Source organism: Dicentrarchus labrax, unplaced genomic scaffold (assembly GCF_905237075.1).
Source record: "Dicentrarchus labrax unplaced genomic scaffold, dlabrax2021, whole genome shotgun sequence".
Classification (NCBI taxonomy): domain Eukaryota; kingdom Metazoa; phylum Chordata; class Actinopteri; family Moronidae; genus Dicentrarchus; species Dicentrarchus labrax.
Genome location: NW_026136716.1, coordinates 15,361,642 through 15,388,750, shown reverse-complemented (window position 1 = coordinate 15,388,750; position 27,109 = coordinate 15,361,642). Strand labels below are relative to the sequence as shown.

At 38.0% G+C, this 27,109-nt stretch overlaps 1 protein-coding gene across 2 annotated transcripts in view; it reads left to right on the top strand.

The window, feature by feature from the left end:
- The window catches only part of anos1a (anosmin 1a), a 35,996-nt gene extending 13,024 nt beyond the window's left edge, over positions 1 to 22,972 (top strand). The window contains exons 3-14 of one of the 2 annotated variants that reach the window (XM_051427265.1): positions 4,849 to 4,914; positions 5,438 to 5,660; positions 8,596 to 8,780; positions 11,290 to 11,419; positions 13,216 to 13,421; positions 14,926 to 15,052; positions 15,700 to 15,807; positions 16,969 to 17,057; positions 18,105 to 18,276; positions 19,743 to 19,966; positions 21,106 to 21,247; positions 21,753 to 22,972. In XM_051427265.1, coding sequence (XP_051283225.1) covers positions 4,849 to 4,914; positions 5,438 to 5,660; positions 8,596 to 8,780; positions 11,290 to 11,419; positions 13,216 to 13,421; positions 14,926 to 15,052; positions 15,700 to 15,807; positions 16,969 to 17,057; positions 18,105 to 18,276; positions 19,743 to 19,966; positions 21,106 to 21,247; positions 21,753 to 21,805 — 1,725 coding nt within the window. In that variant the 3' untranslated portion in view covers positions 21,806 to 22,972. Of the gene's footprint in view, positions 1 to 4,848; positions 4,915 to 5,437; positions 5,661 to 8,595; positions 8,781 to 11,289; positions 11,420 to 13,215; positions 13,422 to 14,925; positions 15,053 to 15,699; positions 15,808 to 16,968; positions 17,058 to 18,104; positions 18,277 to 19,739; positions 19,967 to 21,105; positions 21,248 to 21,752 lie in introns of both variants that reach the window. The other variant, XM_051427264.1, reaches the window with a different exon arrangement.
- The last annotated feature ends 4,137 nt before the right edge of the window (positions 22,973 to 27,109 follow it).

Genomic DNA, 27,109 nt, shown 5'->3' with positions numbered 1-27,109 from the left:
TTGGTGCTTTATAAGTGTATAATCAGTAGTTGAAAATATCTCTATTCTTAAAGCCTCTGCCTGGCAGCTGAACAGCTCTATGTGCACAGCTCGTTACATTATGTGACATACATATACGTCCAGTATAGTCCTATCATTCTGTTCACTCCATGGGCAAGGGGGCTGCAACCTACCTACGCACAACATTTACTACAATATTAGTCAACACTGTGTATGTTCAAGATCTGAGCTCAAAAACTATTAACCTGCTTTCAAAATGTGCTGTGTCCAAACAGAATCAATCAATCAGGAATATCTGCTCTGACATTTTCAGTGGCAAAAATATTCACAACGAGAAATTATCTAATAGATTATAATAGTTACACTGCACGGCAGCAGCTTTGAATTAACAGGTGCTGCAGTCACCCTGTCTGTTATGACATTCTCCAAAAGTGATAGTTTCATGATGTTGGTCCGAAATAAATATGTTGTCGAGCATGTGTGAGAGAGAAGTCAGTCTCATATGTGCTGATAAAGATATCTGTTTTTAAATAATACGCTTGTGGTAAACTGTACTGTATTTAGTATTGTAACTAACCAGATGAGTATCCACTGTGACTTTTGTTTGTTTGTTGTTTGAATGAAGAAGTGTTATGGTAGCATATATTTTGAATGACAATATTCAGACAACTTATTCTGTTATGACTGATCTAATTAGCACTGCTATGTGCAGCCAGAGTGCCAGGCTGATATAAAAGAATGTCTCTGCAAGTCCTTCATGCTGTAAATTATATTAGATATAATAAGATATATTTATCAGATATTTACTCAAATGTAGGTAAAGGTGACCACAAGCAGCAGATATCAATGTGTTATCAAAGTGCATATTGGTTTGCTACATAACCTCAACATAACCATGATGTAATTATAAAAGCAGGAATGATACGCATAGAGACAATTCAAGCAAGTTCCAGTTCTAAATGAGTTGATTTTCATGCTGTAGTGGAACAAATGTAATGTACAAAATTTGCCATATGAATATGGTAACGCTGGATTGAGTTCAATGGGTTGTGGTTTGTGAAGGAGGGGTACTGAAGTAGATGGATCAGAACTTTTACACTTGCAATATTTGTAGCAGGGAGCACACATCCCTTCACAATCTTCAAAGTGAGCCTGTTTGCCCCTTTCACTGGGAGACAACCTGCCACAGGAAGATGAGAGAACCAAGTCAATCTTTTATAAAACTGCCACTCCCTTAGCTCTGGACAAAACAAGTTATTTTTTTTAACCCTGAATTTTAGACTATTATTATTACAATATTAATTAAACAACCCACACAGCTTGTTATTTTTCACATTTACAGTCAACATTAGCAAGAAAAATGTCCTGAACTTCATAAGAATTTATTTATATCTTAAATATGACAACATATTGTTTCTAGAGCAGCAACAGTGACATAATAACATAATATTCCTGACATCAAGCACACAGACATCAGTCATTATCAGTCCTTGCTCCTGTCCTCAGATCCATCGAAAACTAAGAAACACTTAGACTACAGAAAGACAGCTATATTTTATTATTTATTATTAGATTAACACACTGTGCTGTGGTTGTAACAACAACTACGTAGTGGATGACTTGAATATAAGATATAAGTTGCCAACAGACAATCTAGGCCACTGCTGGGGCCAGCCAGTGGCCTAAAATTGTGTCCAATACCTTCTTCTGTTCAGTTTTTCAGTTTGCTCCACAGCAAATTGTGAACCTTTGCATTTCTATAATATCTTTAATCTTTTTAATCTTGTTCCTGTATTATTGGGCAGTGTGTTGTATCCCCATTTTAGGAAATAATATATTGTTTGATAGGCTAGCTGCATCATATTAAAAAAATCGAACTGAAGTTATTATAGCATTAGATTATAGTTGACGCCTGTTGAAAATGGCAGGTACGGCATTTGATCCCTTGAGATGGTACCATGGCAGTAGAAGCCTATTTTCTTCTCTATAAGACGATGAATATGAATATCCAAACTCCTGAGACATATTCTCTGCAGACATCAGTAAACACAAGTTTGCTCCTCTAACTTTCAGACAACTTGCGGTGTCCTTGTGATGCTGCTGTACATTGCTCTCCTACCAACTGTTTCTCACTACAGCATGAAATTACAATCAGTGTACGCTCGCTCCCCTGGGCTGCCTCTGCTTACTGGTGCAGGATTCAGCTTTATGGTACAGAGGGTGATGCTGTTAATTGGTAACATGCTCAAGAAACGGCCACAGGACAACATTCATTAGCTTTCCTTCACTTTTTAGTTTTTACTGTGCTTGCATATACTGTAGCACTAACATCTACACACCATACCCAGCAACATGTTAGACTGAACCACTATATCCGACAAAATACGATAAAATACTACTAATTTGATTTTATGAATATATTTTGGAGGAAATATAATTCCAAATTGGAACTTGTTCACTGGCAATGGCTACATTCTTTGACAGAAGTCATACAGAGTGGATACTTGAACTTAAAAAAATACAGGACTTTTACTCTGGAGACCAGAGTTCATGTCAAGGTATGTACTGTAGTTACCAAAAAGGACCCATATACAATTAACAATATGTTAATTCATATTTTAATTATCATTAATATGTAATTGTTTTATCTTTGTTTTATTTATTGCTGTTTTATGGTATTTAATGCTGAATGCTCAGTCTATATATTGTTTGCTATCATTCTTTTTGTTTTTATGATTACCACCTGTTTATTTTTATTTATTTATTTTTACTCTGGAAATAATTTTGTAAACACGATTGAAAGGGACTATATACGTTCAATAATACATTTAGTGATTATAATTATGTATATGATTATTATGATCAAATATAAGATTCAGCCTGCTTCCCCACTGCAATAATTTTCATACTGTCCGTTGAAAGGCTAGCAGGAAATACTGAATAAATATTTGCGAAAAAACAAACCAAACAAAGTCATATACTTTGAATCTATTATTATTTATTTGAAAGTTATAGCTATCAGTTACTAGCTATTAATAGGTTTAAAGTGATCTTCTCATGGCCTTCATCAGTAAGATAATATCTACATCATCAGTAAAATAACACCAATATCTTAATCAGCTAGAACCACCACTTACAACATCAAAGTAAGTGTTGAGGACCCTCTTATACAGAGCACAACATCTTATCAGAGAAGGACAGAGAGAGAGAAAGAGAGAGAGAGAGAGAGAGAGAGAGAGAGAGAAAGGTGCACCAGCCTCCACAAATGTTATGCGGCTTTTTAGCACCTTGTATTTTTTCTGCTGAACCTTTAAGAGACACTTTATCCAAAAATAAAAGCAGCTGTTCCCACTTGGATTAAATTGTAAAAGTTAAATAATAAAATACATAGATTATTTTTTAGAAAGTCCTTATTATCATTTATCCATCAGAATAATACAAGCCTGCAGACACCCACCACATACACATTAGACACAGCTATTAAAAGAAGCCACATACACGATCAGCCATAACATTATGACAACCTGGGCACCCTGGTGGTCTACATTAGTTAGCCTTGGCCACCCATGACCCTCTCTCTGTTTCACTGTTTTTCCTACCTTGAACCACTTTGATAGGTAGTGACCACTGCAGACCTGGTGTAATTGACCATAATAGATTCATTGACTGGTCACTGCAAGTCTCTACAGCTTCTACCTGTGTCGGTTTAATGTTTTGTTAAAATATATCAAGTGTTCTGTTGTGTTTGCTTTGCAAGGGGGTATTTTTAGAAATATACAGTAGGCCTATAACTCAGCAATTCATCAATTTCTGTGGAGAAAGTAATAAAAAAAAAAGATGTTATTTTGATATAAATTCAGATTATTATATAAGTAACATCTCACAGGATAAGGGCACGGCAAACACCTGAACATTTAATTTTCTTTTTAATGAAAAAAATCCATAATACAGACAAAATTGTATGAAACGTTCTGAATCAGGAAAACTCATGTTTTCTCACTCAAACACACAGAAAATAATCTGCTCAAAAGTCATCCAAATGTCTCGTTTTACACAAACTTCCTGCAGTTATTGTGTTCACTGTTTGGGTTCATTGTAAAGTTAATCTTAAAAAAAAAAGTTGTTATGTACTGTTATTGAATATAGTATGAAATATCCATAAAATATGTCACTTAGTCAGGGGTTGTTAGTTTACTCAATGATAGTAAAAGGAGTCCCTTAAGGAAAAAGGTTGGGAACAGCTGTTCTAATGTGCATTCCAGTAAACTCAGGTGGCCGATTCACAAGGTGATGCAATATATTGTATGATTGGTTAAAATCTTCATTGAACAACTTTACTACTCTTCTGATATGATCATTTCCCTTTGGTGCTCACAGTAGAGTGTGGGTGCCTGATCTCCTGAGCACCCTTGAAGAATGAAGTATGGCCTTGCCTGTGTCCCACCTTTAAGCTGATAAAACATTTTGGACAGGTTTTGGGATGGTGGTTTTGGTTAAATATTGAAAAAGATATTGAAAGATTTAACAACACAATCTTTCCTAAACCTTAAAGCTGTAGCAGGCTACTTTTATGAAAAAAAACTTTTGTCATATTTGCTGAAACTGCCACTATATCCTAAAAAGGAGTGCATGAGACGGATAATCTGTGAAAAAAATCCAAGTCCTAGTGCTCCAAATAGCATTTGCAAAAATACGCCGGGCCTGGACAAAAACAAACAGTATATACATTCAAACATTTTAATTGTTCATTTAATGATTAATCTCTTGATCAGTGTACAGAGACAGATTCACCTCAACTTCTCTTTATTCATTCCAGACTGTAATCTGTACACTGTTTCATTTTCACAGTGCCTGGAGCCCTGTAAAGATTCCTGGGAGATGAAGAGGAAAAGCAATTGTAGGGAGCTGTGTGAGGTACACTGCAGAACATACTGTAGTCACATTTTCTGTGTGAGAGGATCAAAAACATGAAATATGAAACACTGTTTTCACAAAGTAGAGCTGGATCAGAAGGCTACAGGTGATGGAGGTCCGATGCAAACACCTTAATATTAATGAATCACAGGGGTCAGACACCCTGTACTGTGTACTGTTAATAGTTAAGATTCATTGATCAGGAAAGTAATCAGACTTTTAGCAGTCTGAAGTCAGTTAAGAAGTGAAATTGGAAGAAAACTAATGACAGTTTATTTCAACCAGATATATTTAACACATCCCAAACTATCAGTGTGTGATCGTTCACTTTTAATGTAATACAAATAATAATAATATAATTAAATAATTATATAATATTATATAATAATTATGATGACAAAACAAGCAAACAAACCACATTAATGCATTATATTAGAAGCCCTGAAAGCAAAAGTAGTCCACAGTAGAATTAGAAACAGTGAAATGTAAAATAAGGTAACTGATCTCCCTCCAACCCATCTAGCGGGTGTTCCCCAAGAAGCACTGGGAGTGTGTGACCAGCTGTGAGTTCCTTCAGTCAGTGCTGGCAGTGAAGCAGGGCAGCTGTCCACCTCCAGAGAGAGCCAGTGGCTTCGCAGCAGCCTGTGTGGAGAGCTGCGACCATGACCAAGAGTGCTCCGCTCAGAAGAAATGCTGTTCCAACGGCTGTGGCCACACCTGCCAGTCTCCCAAAGACCTCTACAAGGGTAAGGAGAGCCCAACAGAAACATGTTTATTTACCATATCATTGATCAAGTCGGAAGAAAACTAATTTAAGTTCTGCTCCAGTCAGTGTTTCTTCTTCTTCCTACAGTTAGATGTTTAATCTGCATGGTGTATGTGATCTGAAATTTGTTAATGAGGTAGAAGGAGTATATGCCTTTTACATGATTTTAACATAGAAATTATACTTTTTTGCATGAGACACACATTTTTGTTGCAAGCAGATTATTTGTATATGTCGTAATACACGTCTGGAGGGATTCCAGTACTGGAATGATCCTGCAGCTGCAGCACTTTATGGTTGAAGTTGGTTAGATTTAGTCACAAATACAGTGAACCAATGGATATCTTTGAGAGAGAGAGACAGAGAGAGAGAGAGAGAGAGAGAGAGAGAGAGAGAGAGAGAAATGTTCATCCTCATGAGGCACCTGAAATTCCAAAATAAAAAGACCCCAAATATTTATATACATTGCCCTAAATTTGCTGTCAATCGCAGAATGAAAGAAAGCAGATGAAGCAACTGCTGGCAAATAGTTATAATACTGAAAATAATGAAGGCTGATTCCTACATTAAAATCTGTGATCCATGAAGTCCAATAAACATAATTAAATTCCCATTCGGAATATCAGTCCTCGTCTATCCAATGGAAAAAGTGAAGTTGATGAATACACTTCCTTGGGCAAAATAAGGCCACTGCTGCAAATATTCTGAGTTGTGAATCAAAAATAAAATGTAACTACATTAAAAAATACAATACTGGTAACACCTAATATGTAGGTGCTTGTAATAAGTGTTAGTTAATAGGTAATAATGGCCTTATAAGATGCTTATTAACATTAATAAAAGCATAGTAACTGTTAATGAGTGCACAATTAAGGATTTATTAACCTTAATAAGCATGTTCCCAATTTCAACCTGCTACCCCCAAAAAGTAAAATATATATAAGTAATTTTAAGTAAAATAAATCCATAATAAAGTATGTAGAAATGTTAATAAAACAACAACAAAAGCTTAGTAAAGATGTAACAATTATAGATAGAAGCTACTTAAACTCAGTAAATGTATTTGTACTGATATAAACACTCACACTAGTCTTGAGCAGTCTATGAACTTTCTTGTAATTCAATTCAATTCAATTCAATTCAATTTTATTTGTATAGCGCCAATTCATAACAGAAGTTATCTCAGGACACTTTTCAAATAGAGCAGGTCTAGACCGAACTCTTTAACATTAATTACAGAGACCCAACAGTACCACCATGAGCAAGCACTTGGCGACAAGGGCAAGGAAAAACTGCCTGTTAAAAGGCAGAAACCTAGGACAGATCCTCCGGCTCTAGGTGGGTGGTCGTCTGTCTCGACCAGTTGGGGTGAGAGAGAGAGAGAGAGAGAGAGAGAGAGAGAGAGAGAGCGACAGACAGACAGACAGGTGCACAGCAACAACAGTATTGGCAATGGCAGTCAGGCAGGACCATAAGTGCTTATGCATGTTTTATACTCTATTTACACTATAATAAACACTTATATAATCACATTAATATGTATTAATCTTAATAAACATCTTTTAAGGCCTTTATTACCTATTAACTAACACTCATTACAAGCACCTACAATTTTAAGAAAAGGGTTTTTTAATGCTCTTAAGCAGTCTATAAACTGCAAGTTTCTTTTTAATGTTTATAAATATGCTATACTAACAATAAATGTGTTCATGATGCTATTATTAACACTTATATAGTCTTATTAACATGTATTAATATTAAAAGCATCTTAAAGGGCCCCTATTACGTATTAACTAACGCTTATTTTGCTTATTCTGCACAATATAAAGTGTTACCAAAGTATTTTTAATCTCCAGAAGAAATTGGACTTTTCCTGTCCAAACATATTTGGAGCTCAGGACTCAGGCTGAGGACGCAGCTCACTGTTCACTGTTAAATTTGGAATCGTGAGCAACAGCTTAACTGACTGTGTTCTGAAAAACACAGAACATTAATTATGATTGAGTCCTGCCTGCTCCTGCTGCCATGTTGGGAGAGTGACATAAAGTTACTGCTGCTGTGACTAATGTAATATTACACACAGCCCATCACTCAAATCAGAGGCTTCAGCTGAAATAGACGCATCATTACTGCTGATCAATACATTCATAAAGCTACATTTATTGTTAGAAAAATGCTGCGTTATTATTGTTGTTATCAAGCATTACTTACTGTGACATACTTAAACTGTCATAAACTTCTTGTCAACCTAAAAAAGATGTCATCCCAGACCCCCTTGGGCCCTTACTCAGAAAAATGAGGTAATTCCAGGTGGAAAATCTCCTGCTAACAAACAGTGTGTGGCTGTGCTGCTGTGAGTCTGAGTCAGGTGGAGCTTGCCCTACTTAGGCCCCCATTGTCGGAGGAGGGATCAAAGAGAGCTGAGGAGAAACAGATCCTGTGAGCTTGCAGCAGTACGTGCAGGCCTCACTGATGGCGACACACATGATGGGAGAGGAATGATGTGGGGAAACTCATTTTGCCTTCTCGCACTGTGGCACTGAGTAAAGCTGTAAATCCCCGCTGCCCCGGGGGATGCTGACTGACCTGACTAAGAACTTGATGTCTTCTCTGCTGGGACACAGCCAATATGTCCTGAGAATTACAGTAGATGGTGGTGTCTACGAGGGATATAGGAAAAAGACTAAATTTAATCATAAGAGTTTGACAAATATATCAGTTTGCTGACACAAAACACCCAATACATCCGGATTTCTGTACACTGTTTCACCTATGAACTACTACAATCATATCATTATATCTGATTTGATAATTAAGAAAATACTTTATGCTCACATCCCCTCAGTTTTACTCTGTTCTACCTTTTGCGGATGTACATTTCATGGCTTAACAACATGATAATATTGGTCTCTCAGGTGCTCCCCTGAAGCCAAGGAAGGAGCTGGACTTTGAAGAGCTCTCCTCTGGCCAGCTGGAGGTGCGTTGGTCCTCCCGCTTTAACATCTCGGCTGAGCCTGTAGTCTACATCCTGCAGAGGAGGTGGAACTTTGGCATCCAGCCCAGCGAGGACACTGCCACCTCCTGGCAGCTGGTTGCACAGGTTAGTTCACTACACCCAGTGTATGATTATAGGCACAATCACATGTGTGTACTCCCAACTGCACTCATTGTAGTGTTGTTCCTAACTGTCCAGACTAGAAATAATGGGTGTGCCAGTCCTGATTTATAACTCCCTGGTTTTGCTCTTCAAGACCTTTAGCTCCTACACTATCTGTGAAAACTAGTTCAGAAGACTTCTGAATCTCTGAGACAGGGCAGTGGTGCCTGAATGAATTTTGAAATGGGGGAGGGGGGGCATCCAGCTTTGGATGATGTAATAAATATTTTAATGTCAGCGTCCTGTCAGCCTAGTCTGCTGTTTTTGCCCTCAGTCTCTAGTTTGTGCTTGTACAATTTCATGAGGCTGTGATTATCCTAGATGTCACAATAGTTAATTTTATACAGTGATATATATATACAAGTTTAAAAAAAAAGTTCTCACTACAATGAAATGGCCACTACGGAGACAAACAAGATGTTGATGAAGAAGGTGATGGTACCCATAGAAGCAATTTTCATTCTGAAATCTTGAGATCAGAGGTCAAGGGATCCCTTCAAAAATAGCCATACCAGTTTTTCCACTGCTAAAATTAAGCCTAACACTGAATAGTTTTTTAGCCCCTTCCTGTAATGCTAGCATGACATGATTTGAGTGCCTTAGGTCTTAAAGTTTCACTGATGAACTGATCTCAATCATCTGTAAGTGGAGTTAAAATCAACCATTACTCAAACATTAATGCCCTCTAGACCCATTATCCCACAATACATTGTTACACAATTGTAGGATTTACCTTTTTGCCAACTAGCTACAGCAAATGTTTAACATATAACTCAATTTCATGTTGTTGTCCTCAGTCTGTCTGTGCTGAACTTTCCACAGTTCGATCCCTGGCTCTCGCCGCTGCATGTCAAAGTGTCCTTGAGCAAGATCCTAAATCCCAAACTGATTGTCATCAGTGTGTGAATGTGTGTGAATCAATACATTTCTGTTCTGATGAGCCTTTGTCATCAGTGTATGAATGTGTGTGAATGAGTGAATGTGGCATGTACTGTAAAGCGCTTTGAGTGGTTAAAAGAATGGTGCCATTTAAGTACAGTCCATTTAACATTTGCTGTCTTCTGCACCTGTCACTATCTTGCTATCGCCAGTCTGCCCTCATGTACCTGCATGCATGTCTTTTATTGTGGTTTAGTTTTTATTGTTGTATACTGTGCATTAATTTTCATGTCTGTGCTTCTGCTTTTCATGTTTCAGTCAGTGTCTAAGTGCAGCACTGTTGTCTTATTTAGTCCATATTTCTACTAACACATGTGCATTATAAGCCTCTGTGTTGAATGTTTTAAGTAGTACCTGAAAATATAGTATAGGCAGTAGGTGATATACACAATAACAATAATAATAATATTAATGCAAGTTAGACATTATGATGTTCTGGGCCTTTGCTTTAGGAAAGTTCCTCTAGCTCCAAACCATAGCTTACAGAGCAGGTTACTTAAAAGAACCTGCTTGGTTGTTCACATTGGGTTTTATAAATGACCATATTGCCTACTGAGTGTCTGGGTGTCCAGAATGATGATTCTATTACATTAATATCTTATTTATATTATTGTTCAGCATGATTATTAATAATCATAATAACTTTTTTTGGTCTTATTTTCTGTTTTTAAGTTGACTTTGTAACATCTGTCCAGGGACTACAGATAAAAAATAGCCTCTTGGCAAACTCTGGCACATTTGCAGTAATCTTTTATCAACGTGCACTGTCCCTGCTAAATAAAGCAACAACTAAATAAATAAATAAAATAAATATGCAGAGCCAGTCTTATGCCCACCACTGGAATACCTATTATGTTTCAGATATATCCAAATAAATGCCCTTTAAAATGTGATGGCGTGTTTTTGACCATGAAAACACAGATGGCTTTTGATAGAAGACACAAAAACACTGACACAGCTGCCAAATGTCAGGTTGAACCCATAATTCCTGTATTCTCCAGTGCCTAAGGCTGCTGCTTTAGAGTACATCCATGCTAAACAAACTTTTTGTGACATAGTGTTTGTTTTCTCACCAACATTTTTGAGAATACCTGCTGCAATTTTAGTGTTTAATTCTCTGCATACAGTGCTGATGTTGTCATATACCTGTATTTTTATGATAAGATGACCATAAAAATCTGATTTGACCAATGTCTCAGCACAGCAGAAACAGGGAAGTATGTAAATTAAAACAACTAAAATGTGACTATGTATCCCTTTGCTTGACACATGCTGACTGTGATACAGACTGGAAGAATAGGATGAAGGAGGAGACATTTAACAGTTTTCCTGTTAAGACATTTAAGCGTGGATTGCAAAAAATTTAAATAACAGTGTCAAAATCATAAGTTCCAGCTGAATGTCACTATAAGGGGACACTGTGTGTTCCTGCAGTATGTGACTGTTACATTATTATGCATATTATTCTTGTCTGAGACTTTATGTTCATATCTTGTCTTGCCTCCTCCAACAGACCACAGAGCAGGGAGCGAGGCTCTCTGACATCCGGCCAGGTCGCTGGTACCAGTTCAGAGTGGCGGCTGTCAACACCCATGGGACCAGAGGTTTCACCACACCCAGCAGACACATCCACTCCAGCAGAGGTCAGACACACACACACACTCTGTATGTGTGTGTGTTAGAGCGTTTGTTCTTGTGTCACTATAACTGTGAAAGCAAGTATCCTTAAAAGCACAGATTGTACTGACAGAAAATGTCACCTTGACAGAGTAAAAAGTAACTGCTTGTGCTGCAAAATGTTTTTTCAGATTTTGGAAATTAGACTGAACGTAACAAAATGGCAGAAGAGTCAAGCAAAGTGTCTAACAACGACTGAAATGATCAACAGCCCAAGTTCATATTGTTGTTGTTCATATTAAACAAAATGCTAGAGGAAATGACAGTACATCAAGTTTAGCTAACTAATATCATAAATGTACGCCCAGTTCCTCCTGCACAATGATATAATAATTAAATAATTAAAGGTCCAGTGTGTAACATTTAGGAGGATCTATTGGCAGAAATGGAATATAACATTCATAGCTATGTTTTCAGTGTATAATCACCTGAAAATAAAAATTGTTGTGTTTTACCTTAGAATTAACTGTTTTCCACAGAAGGAGCAGGTCCTCTTCTATGGAGGCCACCATGTTTCTACAGTAGCCCAGAAGGGACCAACTACACACATAGGGCCTTTCACATTTTTTTTTTGCGAGTTTGACAACCTCCGATGTTTCTCAGTTGGTTGCAATCTGCAACTTCACTACTAGATGCCATTAAATCCTCCATACTGGTAATTTGAAGTTGTATTTATCTAAAAGATCATCTTAAAGATCGTTTTTAAGATTAGGCAATGACATGGCACACTCATTCTAATCATGGCACAGGAAAATAAAAACTCTCTCTCACACTACTTTTGCCACCTCTAACTGAGGAAAGGCAACTTTCTTTGGAAAAAGCCACACAGAACTCACATTTGTAGGTTTGTGGCATTTCCTCAAACCTGGACACAAAATAGAAGTTGCACTTGATAGGAGTGTGGTTTTTAAGCTTTATAGCCAACTTGGACCCTTTACTCGCACACACAAACAGGCTAAGTGTGGGTAGTGGGAGGGGGCAGGATTGGAATTGGGCCATTGTTTTAGTCAGAGACACTTCAGCATAGCATAGACCATTTATATCAAACAATTACACAGTTAAATTTAGTGGTAAAAGGCTTGTTGTTTGAGGAAGCTCTTAAAAAAATCCTTATTGTCCCTTGTACGGTGTGGTTGCCAAGGTTGCATGGGGAGCTGCGTTGGTAAATTCAGAAAAAGTTCAAACATAATTATCTCAGACACGTTCGTGAGAGTAATAGCTGCCTTCTCTCACCTTGGAGGCGGTGCCCTCATGTTTCACACTGTGGGTTAGGGTTAGGCTATGGTGAGGTATCGAGGTGATAACTGAATGAGATTAGGGTTAGGCTTGTGTTCATGTTTAGGAACAGGAAAGTACAAACCTGAAACACCAGCAACCAATCACAGTCAGAAAGCACGTTTTCCTACTTTAGTTAGCAAATGTAATCTATTTCATTCTGGCAAATCATATAGAGGTAGTCCTTACTAATAATTGATTTTTGGTACTACTAGCACTACTAGTAACAGTACTATGAACTAGGTGTGTTCTAGATCCAGATTTTATTATTTTCATTTTTTGGCAATTTTAGTTTGTACATTGTTGATAAAGCAAAAAAATCAAATGATGCTGTATAACTGCATAAATAATAATAAAAATAGATCACTGTCTAGGGGTGTAGGGTTTTGTTGAATTACTAACATATACTATTTATCTCAGCATTAGTGTGTAATATTACGCTGTGACTGCATGTGGATGAATATTAACAACGTCCCTTCACCCTCAGACCCCCCCAATCCTCCAGCTCCCACTGAGCTGAGAGTGGCCAATATGAGCTTTGGCCCTGGCAGGGTGGTGTCTGCCAGGCTCCAGTGGAGCATGCCTGCCGACCTGGATGTTCCCGTCCACCACTACAAGGTCAGCTGGAGCTGGAAAGCAGTCGGGCAGCCCTCTGCTTCATCCCTGACCAAGAGAAGGAAGACAGTGAGAGAGGTGAGGACTGAGAGATACTACAGCACTCTGGAAATGTTCTGAGGTTACATGTTACTGCTAGCTTTTATCCTATTCTGTCTTCTAACAGCATGTGAGTGACAGGTCCTATAGACTAGGCTACATATGACCAAATTCACCTCCTGCTTAAGTTATATTCTGTAACAAGTCAAGAAGTGCAGTAAAAGTGTTTTCTTCAAACTTTTAAGTTGAAATTCCTCTGGCAGGATAGCTGAAATAAAAATAAAACACTCAGCATCATATTTAATAAGCCCACTGCAAAGCTGCAGTTGTTTAAATGAACTATTGCTAGTTAAATGTGTGGGATTTAGTGGCACCTAGCTGTATAGTTACAGATTACAACTCTTCCGTTAAAAGAATGTTGAAGGAATTAAAGTGGCCACAAAACTCACAAAAGGCCCTATCTAAAGCAAGTGTTTGGTTTGTCCTGTCTGAGTTACTATAGAAACCGGTTCAACCATAGACAATAATAAGAATAAAAATGACGCCATCTTGGCAGTCCAGACTCTGCGGGAATAGGAAGTGTTTTTCTAAGGAACCTGTTAGCCCCAGGCTAAAGGCCTTTTCACACTGCATATTCTTAGCCCGATACACTACACTTAGCACAGGGCTAGAACTTTCTTGGCCCCAGGCTAAGAAAGCTTTCCCACTGGCACAATCATGGCATGTTCTAACCCCGACGTTAGCCTAGGGCTTGCTGGCCCTGTTTCAGAACAATGTTAACCCTGAGTTTGTGGGGTTATTCCCTGAAACTTGAGTAGTTGCCAGACTAAAAGTTACTAGTGTTCCATCGGACATTCAACCCAGGGCTAGTAGCAGTGGAGTGTGAATCTTATAGCCCCCGGATTAGCATTATAACCCTTATAACCCGTAGGTTAAAAGTGTGCATGTGAAAAGCGGTTATGTTATTCTGGGGTTAACTCTTAGACCGGGGTTAGCCTTAGCCTTGGGCTTAGTATATGCAGAGTGAAAAGCCCTTAGTGAACAAACTTAAAGAAGCACAAATGTGACATTTAAAAGATGAAATTAAAATTGTAACCAATGTAATCCCATAGATTTCGCTGATATGTATAAGACTCCTATATATCTTTGTTAAAAGACATTGTGGTGAAGAGGGAAAGATCTTCATAGGTCAGTATAATTCTTCTTGATTCATGTTGTAGTCACACAGTAGCATGTTCAGCCTCTGAGATCTGACATCAAGGAATAGTGGGGGTAGGGAGCCACATGGATTTGTTGAGAATTCAGACTGGCACATGGCCTTTAGCCTGCCTTCAACGGGATGCTATTTTCAGGGCTTGTAGAAAAGCTGCAAGAAAAATAAAATGAGGCCAGAAATGAAATGTTTTCTCCTTTCTGTTAGCAAAAGTAGAGAATATTTTACAGACATTTATTTTATGAAAGTCTCATTGTTCTTGTGTTTTGTCAACTTTCCTGTGTGTGTGTGTGTGTGTTTGTGTGTGTGTGTGTGTGTGTTTGTGTGCAGAGCCAGGTGGAGCTAGACAGCATGCGGTCTAACAGGAGCTACAGTGTGGAGGTACAGGCTGTGTCCTACTGGGGACAAACTCAGCTCAAAGGACCCAGAGCCATCCTCCACTTCACCACACAGCACAGTATGTCTTTATAATCAGTCAAAAATGAGATTTTGAATTTCCGCCTGATAACCTCAGTGTGCAAGAAGATAAAATCTTGATCTTCATGTCTGCTGCAAGGCTTAATGCTTCTTTCCTAAAGTTTCTTTACAACAGCATGTTGAAGTGGTAAGAATTCCTGCACTGAATGTTTCCTCTTGGTCTTGAAAATGCATTTGTATGATCTTTGAATTTGATTTTACACTTTTCTGGTTTAGCTTTTTAAAAAAAGTTCCTTTGGGGCTTAAATATCTAAAACTTTCTCCTGCTTGGGTGTTAAATCTCTGATCCTCTCCACCCAGATACAACCTTAGCATTACACACCCACAAACCTCTCAGAAAAATCTTTCATTCAAAATGTCAAGGCGTTCCTTTCACAGTGACAGGCCAAGATCATGAATAAGAAAACAAAATGAATATACCTAACAATTAAAGAAATTATTGTTAAAGAAATTAATTATGTAATACTGGAAATGTTTTGGTGCCCGCTTCTCTACTTGCTGAGCAGGTACTGAGAGAAAAGACAGGAATATTCAAGGTGAAAAAGTTTATTCTAAAATAGCTAAGTCTGCTATAGCATAGGCCAGTTGTACCAGTGAGGTTTTAATTATAGTTTGTCTGTTTTGAAGCAACCAGAGCTGCTCCAAGAACCCCTACAGGTGACATTCTGGATGTGGGGACACCATTCTACCAGGATGGACAACTCCGTGTTCATGTTTACTGGCAGAGCAGCATGGGTATGTATGTACAGTCTGAACTTATGTGAGTGTCTGCCATCCAGATAAATAAGACAAACAATTTGTCTTCCTCTGACACATACTGTAAAGCACCTAGCTGTCAGTTCCATAGACAGTTTTATTCCACAGCTTATGAAGACTGACCATCTGTAATTATGCTGCAGCTCTTTGTTTAAGGGTGACACAGTAAGATGTACAGTGTCTGTGAACCTTCTGCATGTATGGACATCAACTGAGCTGTCATTCTTTTTGTTGTTAGTCTGTTCACATTTACCCAAACTACAGCCACAGAAAAGCTGATACTTGGCTGATGAGTATCTATTAGAGATAATGTTCTCTTTACAAGTATGAGCATCATCAGAGTAAAATATGTCAATATCCGTACTCATAAATAACACAATTTGTCTGAAAAATAGTGGGTTTGGCCCATATCAATTTCAGGCTTAAAAATTAGTCCTGCCTGCTTTCAGCATAAACACCATCAGATTACAGATACAAATTCAGATAATTTAGTTGTTTGAACAGATACAGTTAATTATTTACTTGCCCATCACTAGTTGTGTTGGACAATGTTTTGGGTTTAAATGTGTGGTGTTGACCAGGTGGGGCTAGTGGTTTAAATCTGTGACTTGCGTAATGGAAGTGGGAATATACTGTATGTCAGCCATGTCTTTGGATTGGGTGTTGCTGGAAAACAACACCTGGATAATCTTAGTTAGGGTTACATCAAGGTTAAAAAGATAAAAATTCATCTTTGTTTCTGGAACAGACAGAAGAAGCATATACAGTCAAACAGTCAACAGTTTGGGGAGAAATATGTTTTCCAGTGGCAGAAAGAGAGGATCGATCAATTTCATCTGTGTGTGTTGAGGTCTGGGATGTATTTAGCCTAGAGAAACAAATATTCTAGTCTAGGCTAGAGGTCACAATGTGTGGTAATAAGACCGCTGTGGTGTGAGTTTCTCTTTTAATGGAGCTACATGTCCAACACCCCTCTCTGTGAGACAATGAAATGTATTGACTTTATTTTCTGACTCTGGGTAAGATGGGAACAAAAAATCATTTTGAAACTGCCAGAGTTCTCTTTAAGTAGATCCAACCATTGTTGTAGACCTGCTGTCACAGGACAGCGTTGAAAACTGTTGTTTGTTGTTTGTACAGATCCATCAGTTGAATTCTACAGAATCCAGTGGGGACCAGAGTATTGTGGACACAACCAGACCAGACCCATGGAGAAGACCAGCACCCAGGTATTTACAACATTATCAGTGTGACTATGAATGTCACATTTGTAAATCTTGTTAGTGATTGGCCACAAGATAGTATGTATTGTTGATGGGCGAACACGGTCCCTGTATATAATATATAATATAATATTTATTTCTGTAAGAAATAAATGTGCCTTCATGTCATGAGCAGTGTTGGGATTAATTCCACTAGTTTTGGTGGTAAACAGTAATACTGACTAATTAAATTTTCAAACTACACGTCCAGTGGGTAATATTTAGCAGGATCTATTGGCAGAAATGGTATGTTTTCATTAGTGTATAATCGCCTGAAAATAAGAATCATTGTGTTTTTGTAACTTTAGTTACTGATTAAAACTGAACTTATAAGAAACTACCTATAATTCTAGACACCATCTTTGGTAAACATTTATTTGGTGTGTACTTTGAATTTTTAGTAGCTGGTTAATGTGTCCATCCATGTGGATCTTCTACTAAATAACCAAGACAATAAGGGGTATTTTTAACTAGATAAAGTTGCTGTTTTGACAAAAACAAGTAAATTGATTATCTGACAGTGGACTCTCGTCCACTTATGCATTCAGTCCCTTATAAATTGGGATTGTAGGCTACGTAACTTGTTTTGACATCATCAAAATAATGTGATAAAATAAGGTAATATAATAAGAATGTTATAAATTGCTTTACATGGTTGAACCAGAATTAATACATGTCAGGACTGATGCAATTGAACAAGATTGATAAAATGAAGTAAAACCCCAAAACAATAAAGAGACAGTAAATACTAATAAAACTTATTACAACACCTGATGGCAATATATGTTGCAAAGTGCTGTCCCATTCCTGTTTATACAATGTCAGGCCCTTGCAGCCTCTAACCCTCGAGTACCAGGTGACGTCAGCTAAGTCGGTGAGGGTTCTGTGCCTATGCTTTAGGGTCGAGTTTGGAATTGCGCCATAATGTATATTTCAACATGTACGGGTTAACAAAAGACGTAATGCATGTGGAGATCAGATTTTGTGATCATTTTCTGTCTTTGTCTGATCTAGGAGAGCTTTGTCAGTCTGCAGGGCTTGCTGTTCTCCTGTAAGTATAAAGTCCTTCTTCAGCCAGTCAGTAAGAAGAGTCATCCTCTGGCAGAAAGCACCAGCTTCTTCACTCCCTCCTGTGCCACCATCCAGGCCAAGAGTCCCAAACCCATCACCTGTCCTGGAGAAAAAGGTGGGACAAGGTCTTGAAAATACATGATGTGGTCAGTATAGCTTTCAAGTCAATGTGATGGATTATTTTACCCATGGATTTCTGCACACCTAGACTTCTCCTGAACCTTTGGAAGGGCCGCTGAAATTTCAACAAAATATTGCATACAGTTGATGAAATTAGTTATCTATTAACTAATCATGCAATTGTTTGAGCTGAATAAGATACTGTTTACACTGTTTGTATCTGGTGTCACTTGGTAACAAAACATTATGCAACATGATAAACATTTTAGGCTTTATTTCCACTGAATACATCTGAAATGTATATATATATATATATATATTGTGTGTGAATACGTTATTCCAAAGGTTTTCTCGTTCTTGCTATACTTACATGGTAAGTAAAAAAGTTGAGAGTTAAACATTGAGTACAGCCAACATGAAAAAGCAAATCTAATAGTTTAACATTTTTAACAATTCTTCTTTTTGTATATTTCATCAAATTTACAGTGAATAATTAGTTAGGATTAACACAGTTTAACAAATAAAATGATATCCGACAAAGAAATATCAGTCTTTAACCTAACTTAATGTTAACCTTAAGTTATTTATTTTATGGTTGAATACAGCACAATTCTTGTTAATGTCACTACTTCCTGCAACACAGGCAACAGTAAATTTAAACTTTTAAATTTAAAGACCTGGGTGTAACATTTAGGAGGATCTATTGGCAGAAGTGGAAAATAATATTCATAGGTATGTTTTCATTAGTGTAAAATCACCTGAAAATAAGAATTGTGTTTTAATAACCTTAGAATGTCTGTTATATTTCCATGTTTTAAGTCTAAGTGCTAAGCTAAGTTAACCAGCTACCAGTGGTAGCTTCATAATTACCGTACGGACATGAGAGTGGTGTCAGTCTTCTTATCTAAGTCTCAGACAAGAAAACTAAATGTTGAACTTTTCTTTTAAATTGCTCTTTAAACTCACTTAAAGGACTAGTATTTAGGATTTAGTTGCATCTAGTGATGATGTTGCAGATTACAACTAACTGAAACTATGGTGACCGCCAGTGTTTGGTTTGTTTATCTGTCCATTTGTTGTCTGTACATAAAAAGATCATTCTAGTTATCTATCTATCTATCCATCTATCTATCACAACAATACCTATATTCAGGTGATGATATACTAATGAAAACCTATCTGTGAATATTATAGAAAAAAATACAAAGTTGAAAGAGGTTGAAATGGAGCATAATTTGGAAAAAATAAACACAAATGTGCCAAATATTCCAAACTGGTTGAGAGACTGTCAGCATGTTCTTGTTTGTCTTTTTCATGCTCCTTTTGGGAGTCCTTGGCAGTTTGCTCATGCCTCAGGCCTGCTTTGAGCTTCCCCATGGTGATCATGAACATGCCATTAGAGCTTGTTCACCATGCTAGCACATGTCTTCATTTAACCCCTGGCTGTGCTTCCTCCAGCAGTGTCACCTCAGAAGGTCCTGGTGAAGGCAGCCAACCTGACGGCGGCCTTTGAGGTCCGGGGCGGCAACATGACAGCCATCTTTAGCTGGGATTTGTCCACAGCCTCGCCCAGTCAGCAGCTGACAGGTTACCAGGTGACCTGGGCGGAGGTCATACCCACCAACCGCCACAACAACTACAAGCTGCCTCACAGTCTCATCTCCCAGTCCCAGATCCTACCTTCGGTCAGTGCTGTTATAAACTGCAGTAGTATGTAAATCTGGGGTTTGGCTAAGGTTTGCTTGTGTGTTCAGTAAAAAGAAGGGGTATACCCAGAGTTATACATGAATTATTGAAGAGTACACTAACAATTTATTTTGCAGGTATGTAATTTCCTAATAATTTTTTTTCTCATTTTCCTCCAAGAAAAAACTACAGTATGTATGTGATACAGATTTGGGGGAAAAGTACTTGTTTTTGCCACTGACAGACTCTGACAGAGTATCTGAAAACCTTATGAAAAGGATCCCTACAGATTGTGTAAACAGCCTTAATATCGCTATCGCTAGCTTTTGTCTCCATAGAATTTGACCTTGCATACCATCTTAACATTGTGACTTCATTCAAAGTGGACAGAAACAAATACAAACACTCTTCTCAGCTGCACACAGACAGGCAGCAATTTAGGCAGAGGCAGCGTTGTGTCATTCTCCGCTCAGGACACCATGACTCCACTATATTTAAACAAACAGCTAATACATGCTTGCTGCTATATTTATGTTTTAAATCTCATAAACCTGAATAGCAGACACTGTTGTGCAAGAACATGGAAAATGGAAAATATGTTAGAAGATATGGTTATTTAAGTTACTTTAGGCAATCAGGCTAAAATGCTATGTTAAAAAAAAGAAGACATTGTTCAAATGGAAAAGCCTAAACTGAAAATGTGAAAAAATGAAATTGCTATATTGAAGCTAAAAATGGTCTGCAAATTCAGTCTTTTTAAATTTCCGTCTAGTTTTTCATTTGGTGTATGGCTTTTTCAAAGGCTTATGTGTCAAATTTCCTTAAGCAATTTATTTCAATTTTATTTGAAATTTGTTAAGGACTAGCAGCAATAGAGTAAAATATGCCATTTTCTCTTTTGTTGTCTTTCTAGTTGAAGCTATCCTCTGTGAAACATTTCTGTGAGTTTTAATGCATATCTGAGTTAGATATGTGTTTTCCGTGCAGACAAATCTCAGGGTCCACTGGGCTGACAAACACTTTCAAGACCTTTAGTCTGCAGCTTCCCTACAATTTCACACACCTTGAGCATTTTATATTTCGTCGTCTGATTTATCCTCCTCTCCTCTCGCTGTTTGTCCTTCATCCTCTCTTTCAGGATGCTAATGTTCTGGTGGTGTCAGGCCTGCAGCCTGCCAGTCTGTACAGGCTGGAGGTCCAGGCCATCACAGCAGATGGTGAAGGTCCTGCAACCACCCGAACTTTCCAGACTCCCGGACACCAAAGCACCCTGAAGCACAGTAAGGAATAAAAAGAAAAGAAGGATGATTTGTTTTAATAGACCTGGGGTGCATGAATCAAAAAGGTGTCTTTATATAAGTCAGGTATCGAAATCTCACAACCTAAAAATCCTATATGCATATTTTAATAAACATAATACCTGAACTGATACCTGAAGAAACTACAGTTTAATAAAAACAAAACACAAAAGTACAAAACACAATGATATTGATGATCATGCTCATTTAAATCTGGGTGATTTTTTCAGTTCCCTTATGCAAAATCTTCTCAGGACTATGTTTTATTGATATTATCCTTACTATCCTGTTAGCTTTGTTTCTAAAGATTTAAACATCCTTATTTGGTTTATAGTCACAAAAACAAATTGTAACTTGATTACTTGATATTCTTAATGGCAAGATGCACAAATTGTCTTATCTTCAAAGTTTCCTCTCTCCATAAGGAGTGCATTGATTTTTAGAAGATAAACTTTTACCAACAAATATTTTTTCTTTCCTCATTCAGGACCCAGGCTGAGGAAGCATCACCATAAACAGCCAATCATTGAGAGGCACTGAACCCAGATGGCCAGCCAGCCTGCATGAACCAAGTCTCCCAGTGAAGTGCAGCCTTACCAGCTTCAAGACAAATTCTCCATAACAACCAGCCACCAGTTTAAATCTCTCCCAGCAGTATCTTACAGTGGACTTACGGCAGTTATTGTTCAAGTTGCTACACATACTGTGGCCTATTTGGATATCAATGAGACCATCACTGAAGATTGATAGCCATTACTGGTGACTTAATTTCACAGTTTGAGCCAGAATGTCAGATGTGGTACAATAACTGCAGGACTGCTTTACAGGACAAAATGTATACATGCCTTTTAGAACTACAGACTTAAATGAAGCTAGCATTAGTGTATATACTAGTATGAAACTGGAGCACAGATTAGGCACAGGTCTATTTTGACAGGCTGCCAATCATCAGCCATGGTCTCATTGATTTACTCTAGCAATACAGAGGGCTCACAGTTAATATGACAGTGTGATACAATAAACCAAAAACACACAAGATCAAACATGCTCTAGGACTTACGACACAGTTAATTTACTGCATTGCAGTAAAGTTTGATGCAACTTGCACCAGTTAAAAGAGTTCCCTTTGATTCCCAGCTGATAGATCCATTTCAGCACTTGTTTGTGATATGTCGGTGTACATCATAATAGCATGTAGATACAGTGGCTATACCAATTTATTATCTGTGGGGCTGGGTATAGTTAGAACACCAATAAAACAGGAAAAAAAAATTCTGTTCTGACACAATTTACTCTACTCACGAAGTGTTCCATACCCAGTCCTAATTCCCTGCCGTAGAGACAAGACAAAGTCCTTTTGATGGAATTGCATGCAAACAGAAGAAGAAGAAGAAGAAGAAGAAGAAGCACATGCAGTGTTGTCAGTGTCATTGAATGGTACCTTCAATATATTTTAAAACCTGAGAAATAATTTCCTGCAACTGGTCCACTGATGAGATTTGTTGTTTAATAAATGACATGTAGCTCCCCTGTACTCTGTAAATGCTGTATAAAATGTTTGTCTGTATTTATTAGTTGTGGTATATTTGTGTCTGGATGAGTGTCTGTAAACAAAATACATCAGTACTGTATGCGTGCTCAGCCGTTTGTAAACCCCTAGAGACCCTGTACAAAGATGTTTTTAAGTAAAGATAAATTCCATGTTAATACATGTGTGGCGCCGTTTTTAATTTGATCTTTTTTTCTCTTTCTGCTCCCTCATCAGCATTTTCTTTCCCCAGTATCCGACGGTGACCTTTGTCCGTTGAGAGAATTTATAATGATGGTGTAACCACGGCTGTATTCCTGTGGGGAGAAGCAAAGCCATGAGAAAACAAAGATCTACACTCTAATTCTACCTCCATTATTTTAGAGTTGGTGCGCAAACAAAAGGTTTGACGCCCCCGGGGATACAGTATGTGGAAATAAGGACGTGTGTCCTCAAACACACACACACACAGCTAAGAAACTCTGAAGGCTCAGCAATGATTGCATCATGCTTCGCTCCCCATAGCCACAAGCTAATGGTCTTTTTCATTGTTTGTGTGTGTGTGTGTGTGGGGGGGGGGCGGTACAGGTAGACAAGTTAGAGCTACACTATGTAACATTTCCACATTAAAATGTCTATAAAAACCTAGACATGTGTTCTGTATGTAGTTGAGTTGTGTACATTATCCCAAACATTTCCCAAACCCAGAGAAATCTCCTTTGTGCATGTGTCAGCGTTGTTGTTTGTCATAAATGTACTTTTTTATCCAGATAAAGCCACATTTTTATTTTAAACTTTTTAGATCTTTGTTGTATTTACCTCAGAGAAACAGAAAATCAAGCTTAGCTAACGTTAGCAGCAGTTTGGCTCACAGCCCCTCCAGGACGTCCTTTCTCCACAGCATCAGAGAAACACTGAAACTGCTTCAGTCTTTTTCCGGTTTTAATCAGCGGGTCCATTTGTTTTTGAGAGGAGGAGATCTCCTGAACGATGAACACTGAATGAATCTTAACCAGAATTGCCATCATCCCATGCTATTTCAACGTCATCAAACTTTTGTTATTGCTTTGATGTGAAAGGCTCCGTAATGGCAGATATTACATATTGTATCTTGAATACTGCTCACACACTTTCTACACAAAACATTTCCTGTGTTCTTCCCATAGGCATAAAGGATGTAGTCCACAGTTGCTTTTGTACCCAGGTCCACATATCAGTGTCAGAAGCAGCTATGTTTAGTCTCCCTAATGTTCTGCATATGTTAATGAAGCTCAGATGTAGTGTATCTCCATGATGGAGTATCATCTGAAACACTTGCCTGCAACATGACAGAGGATGGAGGTTCTGCTGGAGGAGGCTGCATGCAGACACAGTGCAGGGAGTCCATTTAGATAAGGAATAGCTCAGCCTGGAGTGTAAAAAACATCTTTACCCAGAATTTATGACTATTTCAAGGTTTTTCCCCGACCAGTCTAAATATGTTTACTACAGTGGAGGGAGGGACTGAGAAAGTAGTGCAGAATGGAGCAGAGTAGAATAGATATTCTTTGTTACAGTAAAGTCAGTCTGAGGAGAGAGTATTGGTGAAATGTAAAACATAACTGAAATGAAAATATATTTTTTCTTATAGAAGCAATTCCAACATCAATCTTATGAAGATCGGCAGTGGTTTATGCCCCCTATTATTTTTCAAAGTGGCCCATTCAGCAATGGATAAACACCCTGTGTTATAAACAGTGACATGCGAGACTACTATATTTAGTTCACCAAAAAATGGGACAGTAGTATTTGCACAGTGTCACTTAACTTCTGCTGCTTGACTTCAGTGAGCATATCATTATGAAATTAACATCAGACACAGAAGAGGTGCAGATTTTGCATTTAATAATGGTGCACAGAATATAGAGAGAGGCACCTTTAAGTATTTCTTATGCCTTCACTATCCTAGGAAAAAACATTCAGCTCACATGCATGCATCAGAGTGGATTTAGTGGGTATACTCATTGCTAAATACTTGGTATACTCTGTATATACCCTGCACTACACCACTGACGATCAGTTTATTAATCATGTTGATTACAACTCAGACTGTAAAAACAGCTTTGTAACATCTATGTTGTGACCAAGTGTGAACCTTATGTGCTGTCACCTACTGTTTTGAAGCCTCAAGTTTGGAATTATGTTCGTTGCCATATTGTTTTTTTGAAGCCAGCGCTAGTGACATACTGCAAGTTGGGCTGCGCTTATTTTTTAACTCATCTGTTGCGGGAGAGTATGTTGGCCTTCTCAACTTACAACAATAGTACCCTAAAATATGTTTCTGAATATTAGTCCCTCATAATTGATGTACAAAATTCACAGCAGATGCACTGTTCTCTTTATACTACATAGATAGACTACTAGATGTTTGCACTGGCGGTCATGTTAACATTTGTAGTCAGTCATACATTTTGTAGTGCATGTCAATTTTGAGTTATGCACACCCTCATAGCTGTAGATGTAGTCAGAAAAGGTATAATTCTGGCCTAGCTGGGACTCTGTTGATTTCTTAAGGTAATTCTTCAGTGCTGTGAGCAGCAAATTCCATTCACCTCCAGTGTATAGTTGGAGTTAAAAATCTCAGACCTGGATAGATGAAATGAAAACTGATTAGAGAGATATTACATGAGTGAGGAAATACTGTATGACTTAAAGTATGTCTGATTCTGATTCTGACTTCATTTGGATGAACCGACATTTAAGCTTCATCCAAATGTAATTTTTAATTGGCCATGCCTCCCAACACTTTTTAAGCTAAAGGGATAATGAGTCTTTTAAAGAATACTACTTATTGCTCTCTTTGTGTCCAGCAGCCATAACATGGATAAAAGAATCAGATGTGCTTACTAAAATTCAGATTCACTAATCTAATGAGGTTACTATCCCCCCAGGCTGCAGATAAACCCTGCCTCCTTTGCTGGGATTGGCAGAGCCTATAACCTCAACCATGCCAAGCCCAGACACTATTAGGCTGAAACCATATGTTTAATTATTTTTTTCTATATCTTCTTTTTTTTCTATATCTTCTGATTCTAATCTATTGGAAAAATGGAATAGAATATTCATAGGTTAGTTTTCATTAGTGTGTAATCACCTGAAAATACATTGTGTTTTCTTCTTTCTACCTTAGAATGAACCCTTTTTTATCTACAGAGGGTGCAGGTCCTCTCTGAAGGAGTCCGCCATGATTCTACAGTAGTCCAGGATGGACAAACCAAATACGGCCTTTCTCAAGTTTTTACTGTCAACATAGTTTCTCCTTTGTGCTTTGCGTCAAGGGGTTTCAGTTGGTTGCACTCTGCTATCTCATTGCTAGATGCCATTAAATCCTACACACTGGTCCTTTAATAGGGTAATATTTCTCACAGTAGCCGTGTACAAACCAAACCAAACTTCTGATAGGGGCATTTTAATTTTTCAAACTTTTTGCAGCCACTGTTGTTTCTCCTTCAAGCTTGGAAGGAGAGTGTGAAGCAGGGGAGTTGCAATCTGCAACTACACCACTAGATGCCACTAAATGCTACATACTGGTCCACTGGCCCCAAATGACTAAAACGGGCACAGGCAGCATGTCTAAGGAATTAAGTCAATCAGATGATGAAGTGGTTTGACTGTTGTTTCGTTTTTTTTATAGATTTGTTATGTGATGCCCTCTGTGGTTTGAGGGTTGCCATGAATGCACGTGTGTGCACACACAACAAAATCTAATCCACAATCAGCTTTCACCATGAGGAGGATATGGGCTGGTGCACAGTTAAGTGGGCGAACAATGCATCTCTTGTTTTTGCCCACAGAGCCTCCCGGTCCCTAAACCAAAGTCAAAACACTGATTTATCAATAAATCGAGATAATATATTACTACAATCAATGTGAAAATGACTTTAGGGTGAACAAAGGCCAAAAACAATACATAAAAGGGAACTATCTTTTCAAAGAAGTGCTGACTAAGCCTAGGTGAAAATAAAACAGAACAAAAGACTAAATCTGACTCTCTAAGGTAAAGCAGAACAGGAGAAAAGAATTTCAGAAAATGTCAGTTCACCTCCACATGTTATCTACAACAAAGGGGACAGATCTATTTACAAAGTTTTAAATATATTAATAGAACCAAATGTCAGAAATCTAGTTTGGGGGCTGAGGACAGAACCAACTTGTCAGGTTTGTGCCACCGTAGTACTGGAAAGCCCAGCCATTTTAAACTGCAGGATGTTGAGGAGGAGCCAACCAGCAGCAGCCCACTCATCCACCCAGTCAGGGGAAGGGAGACCTACAGATTC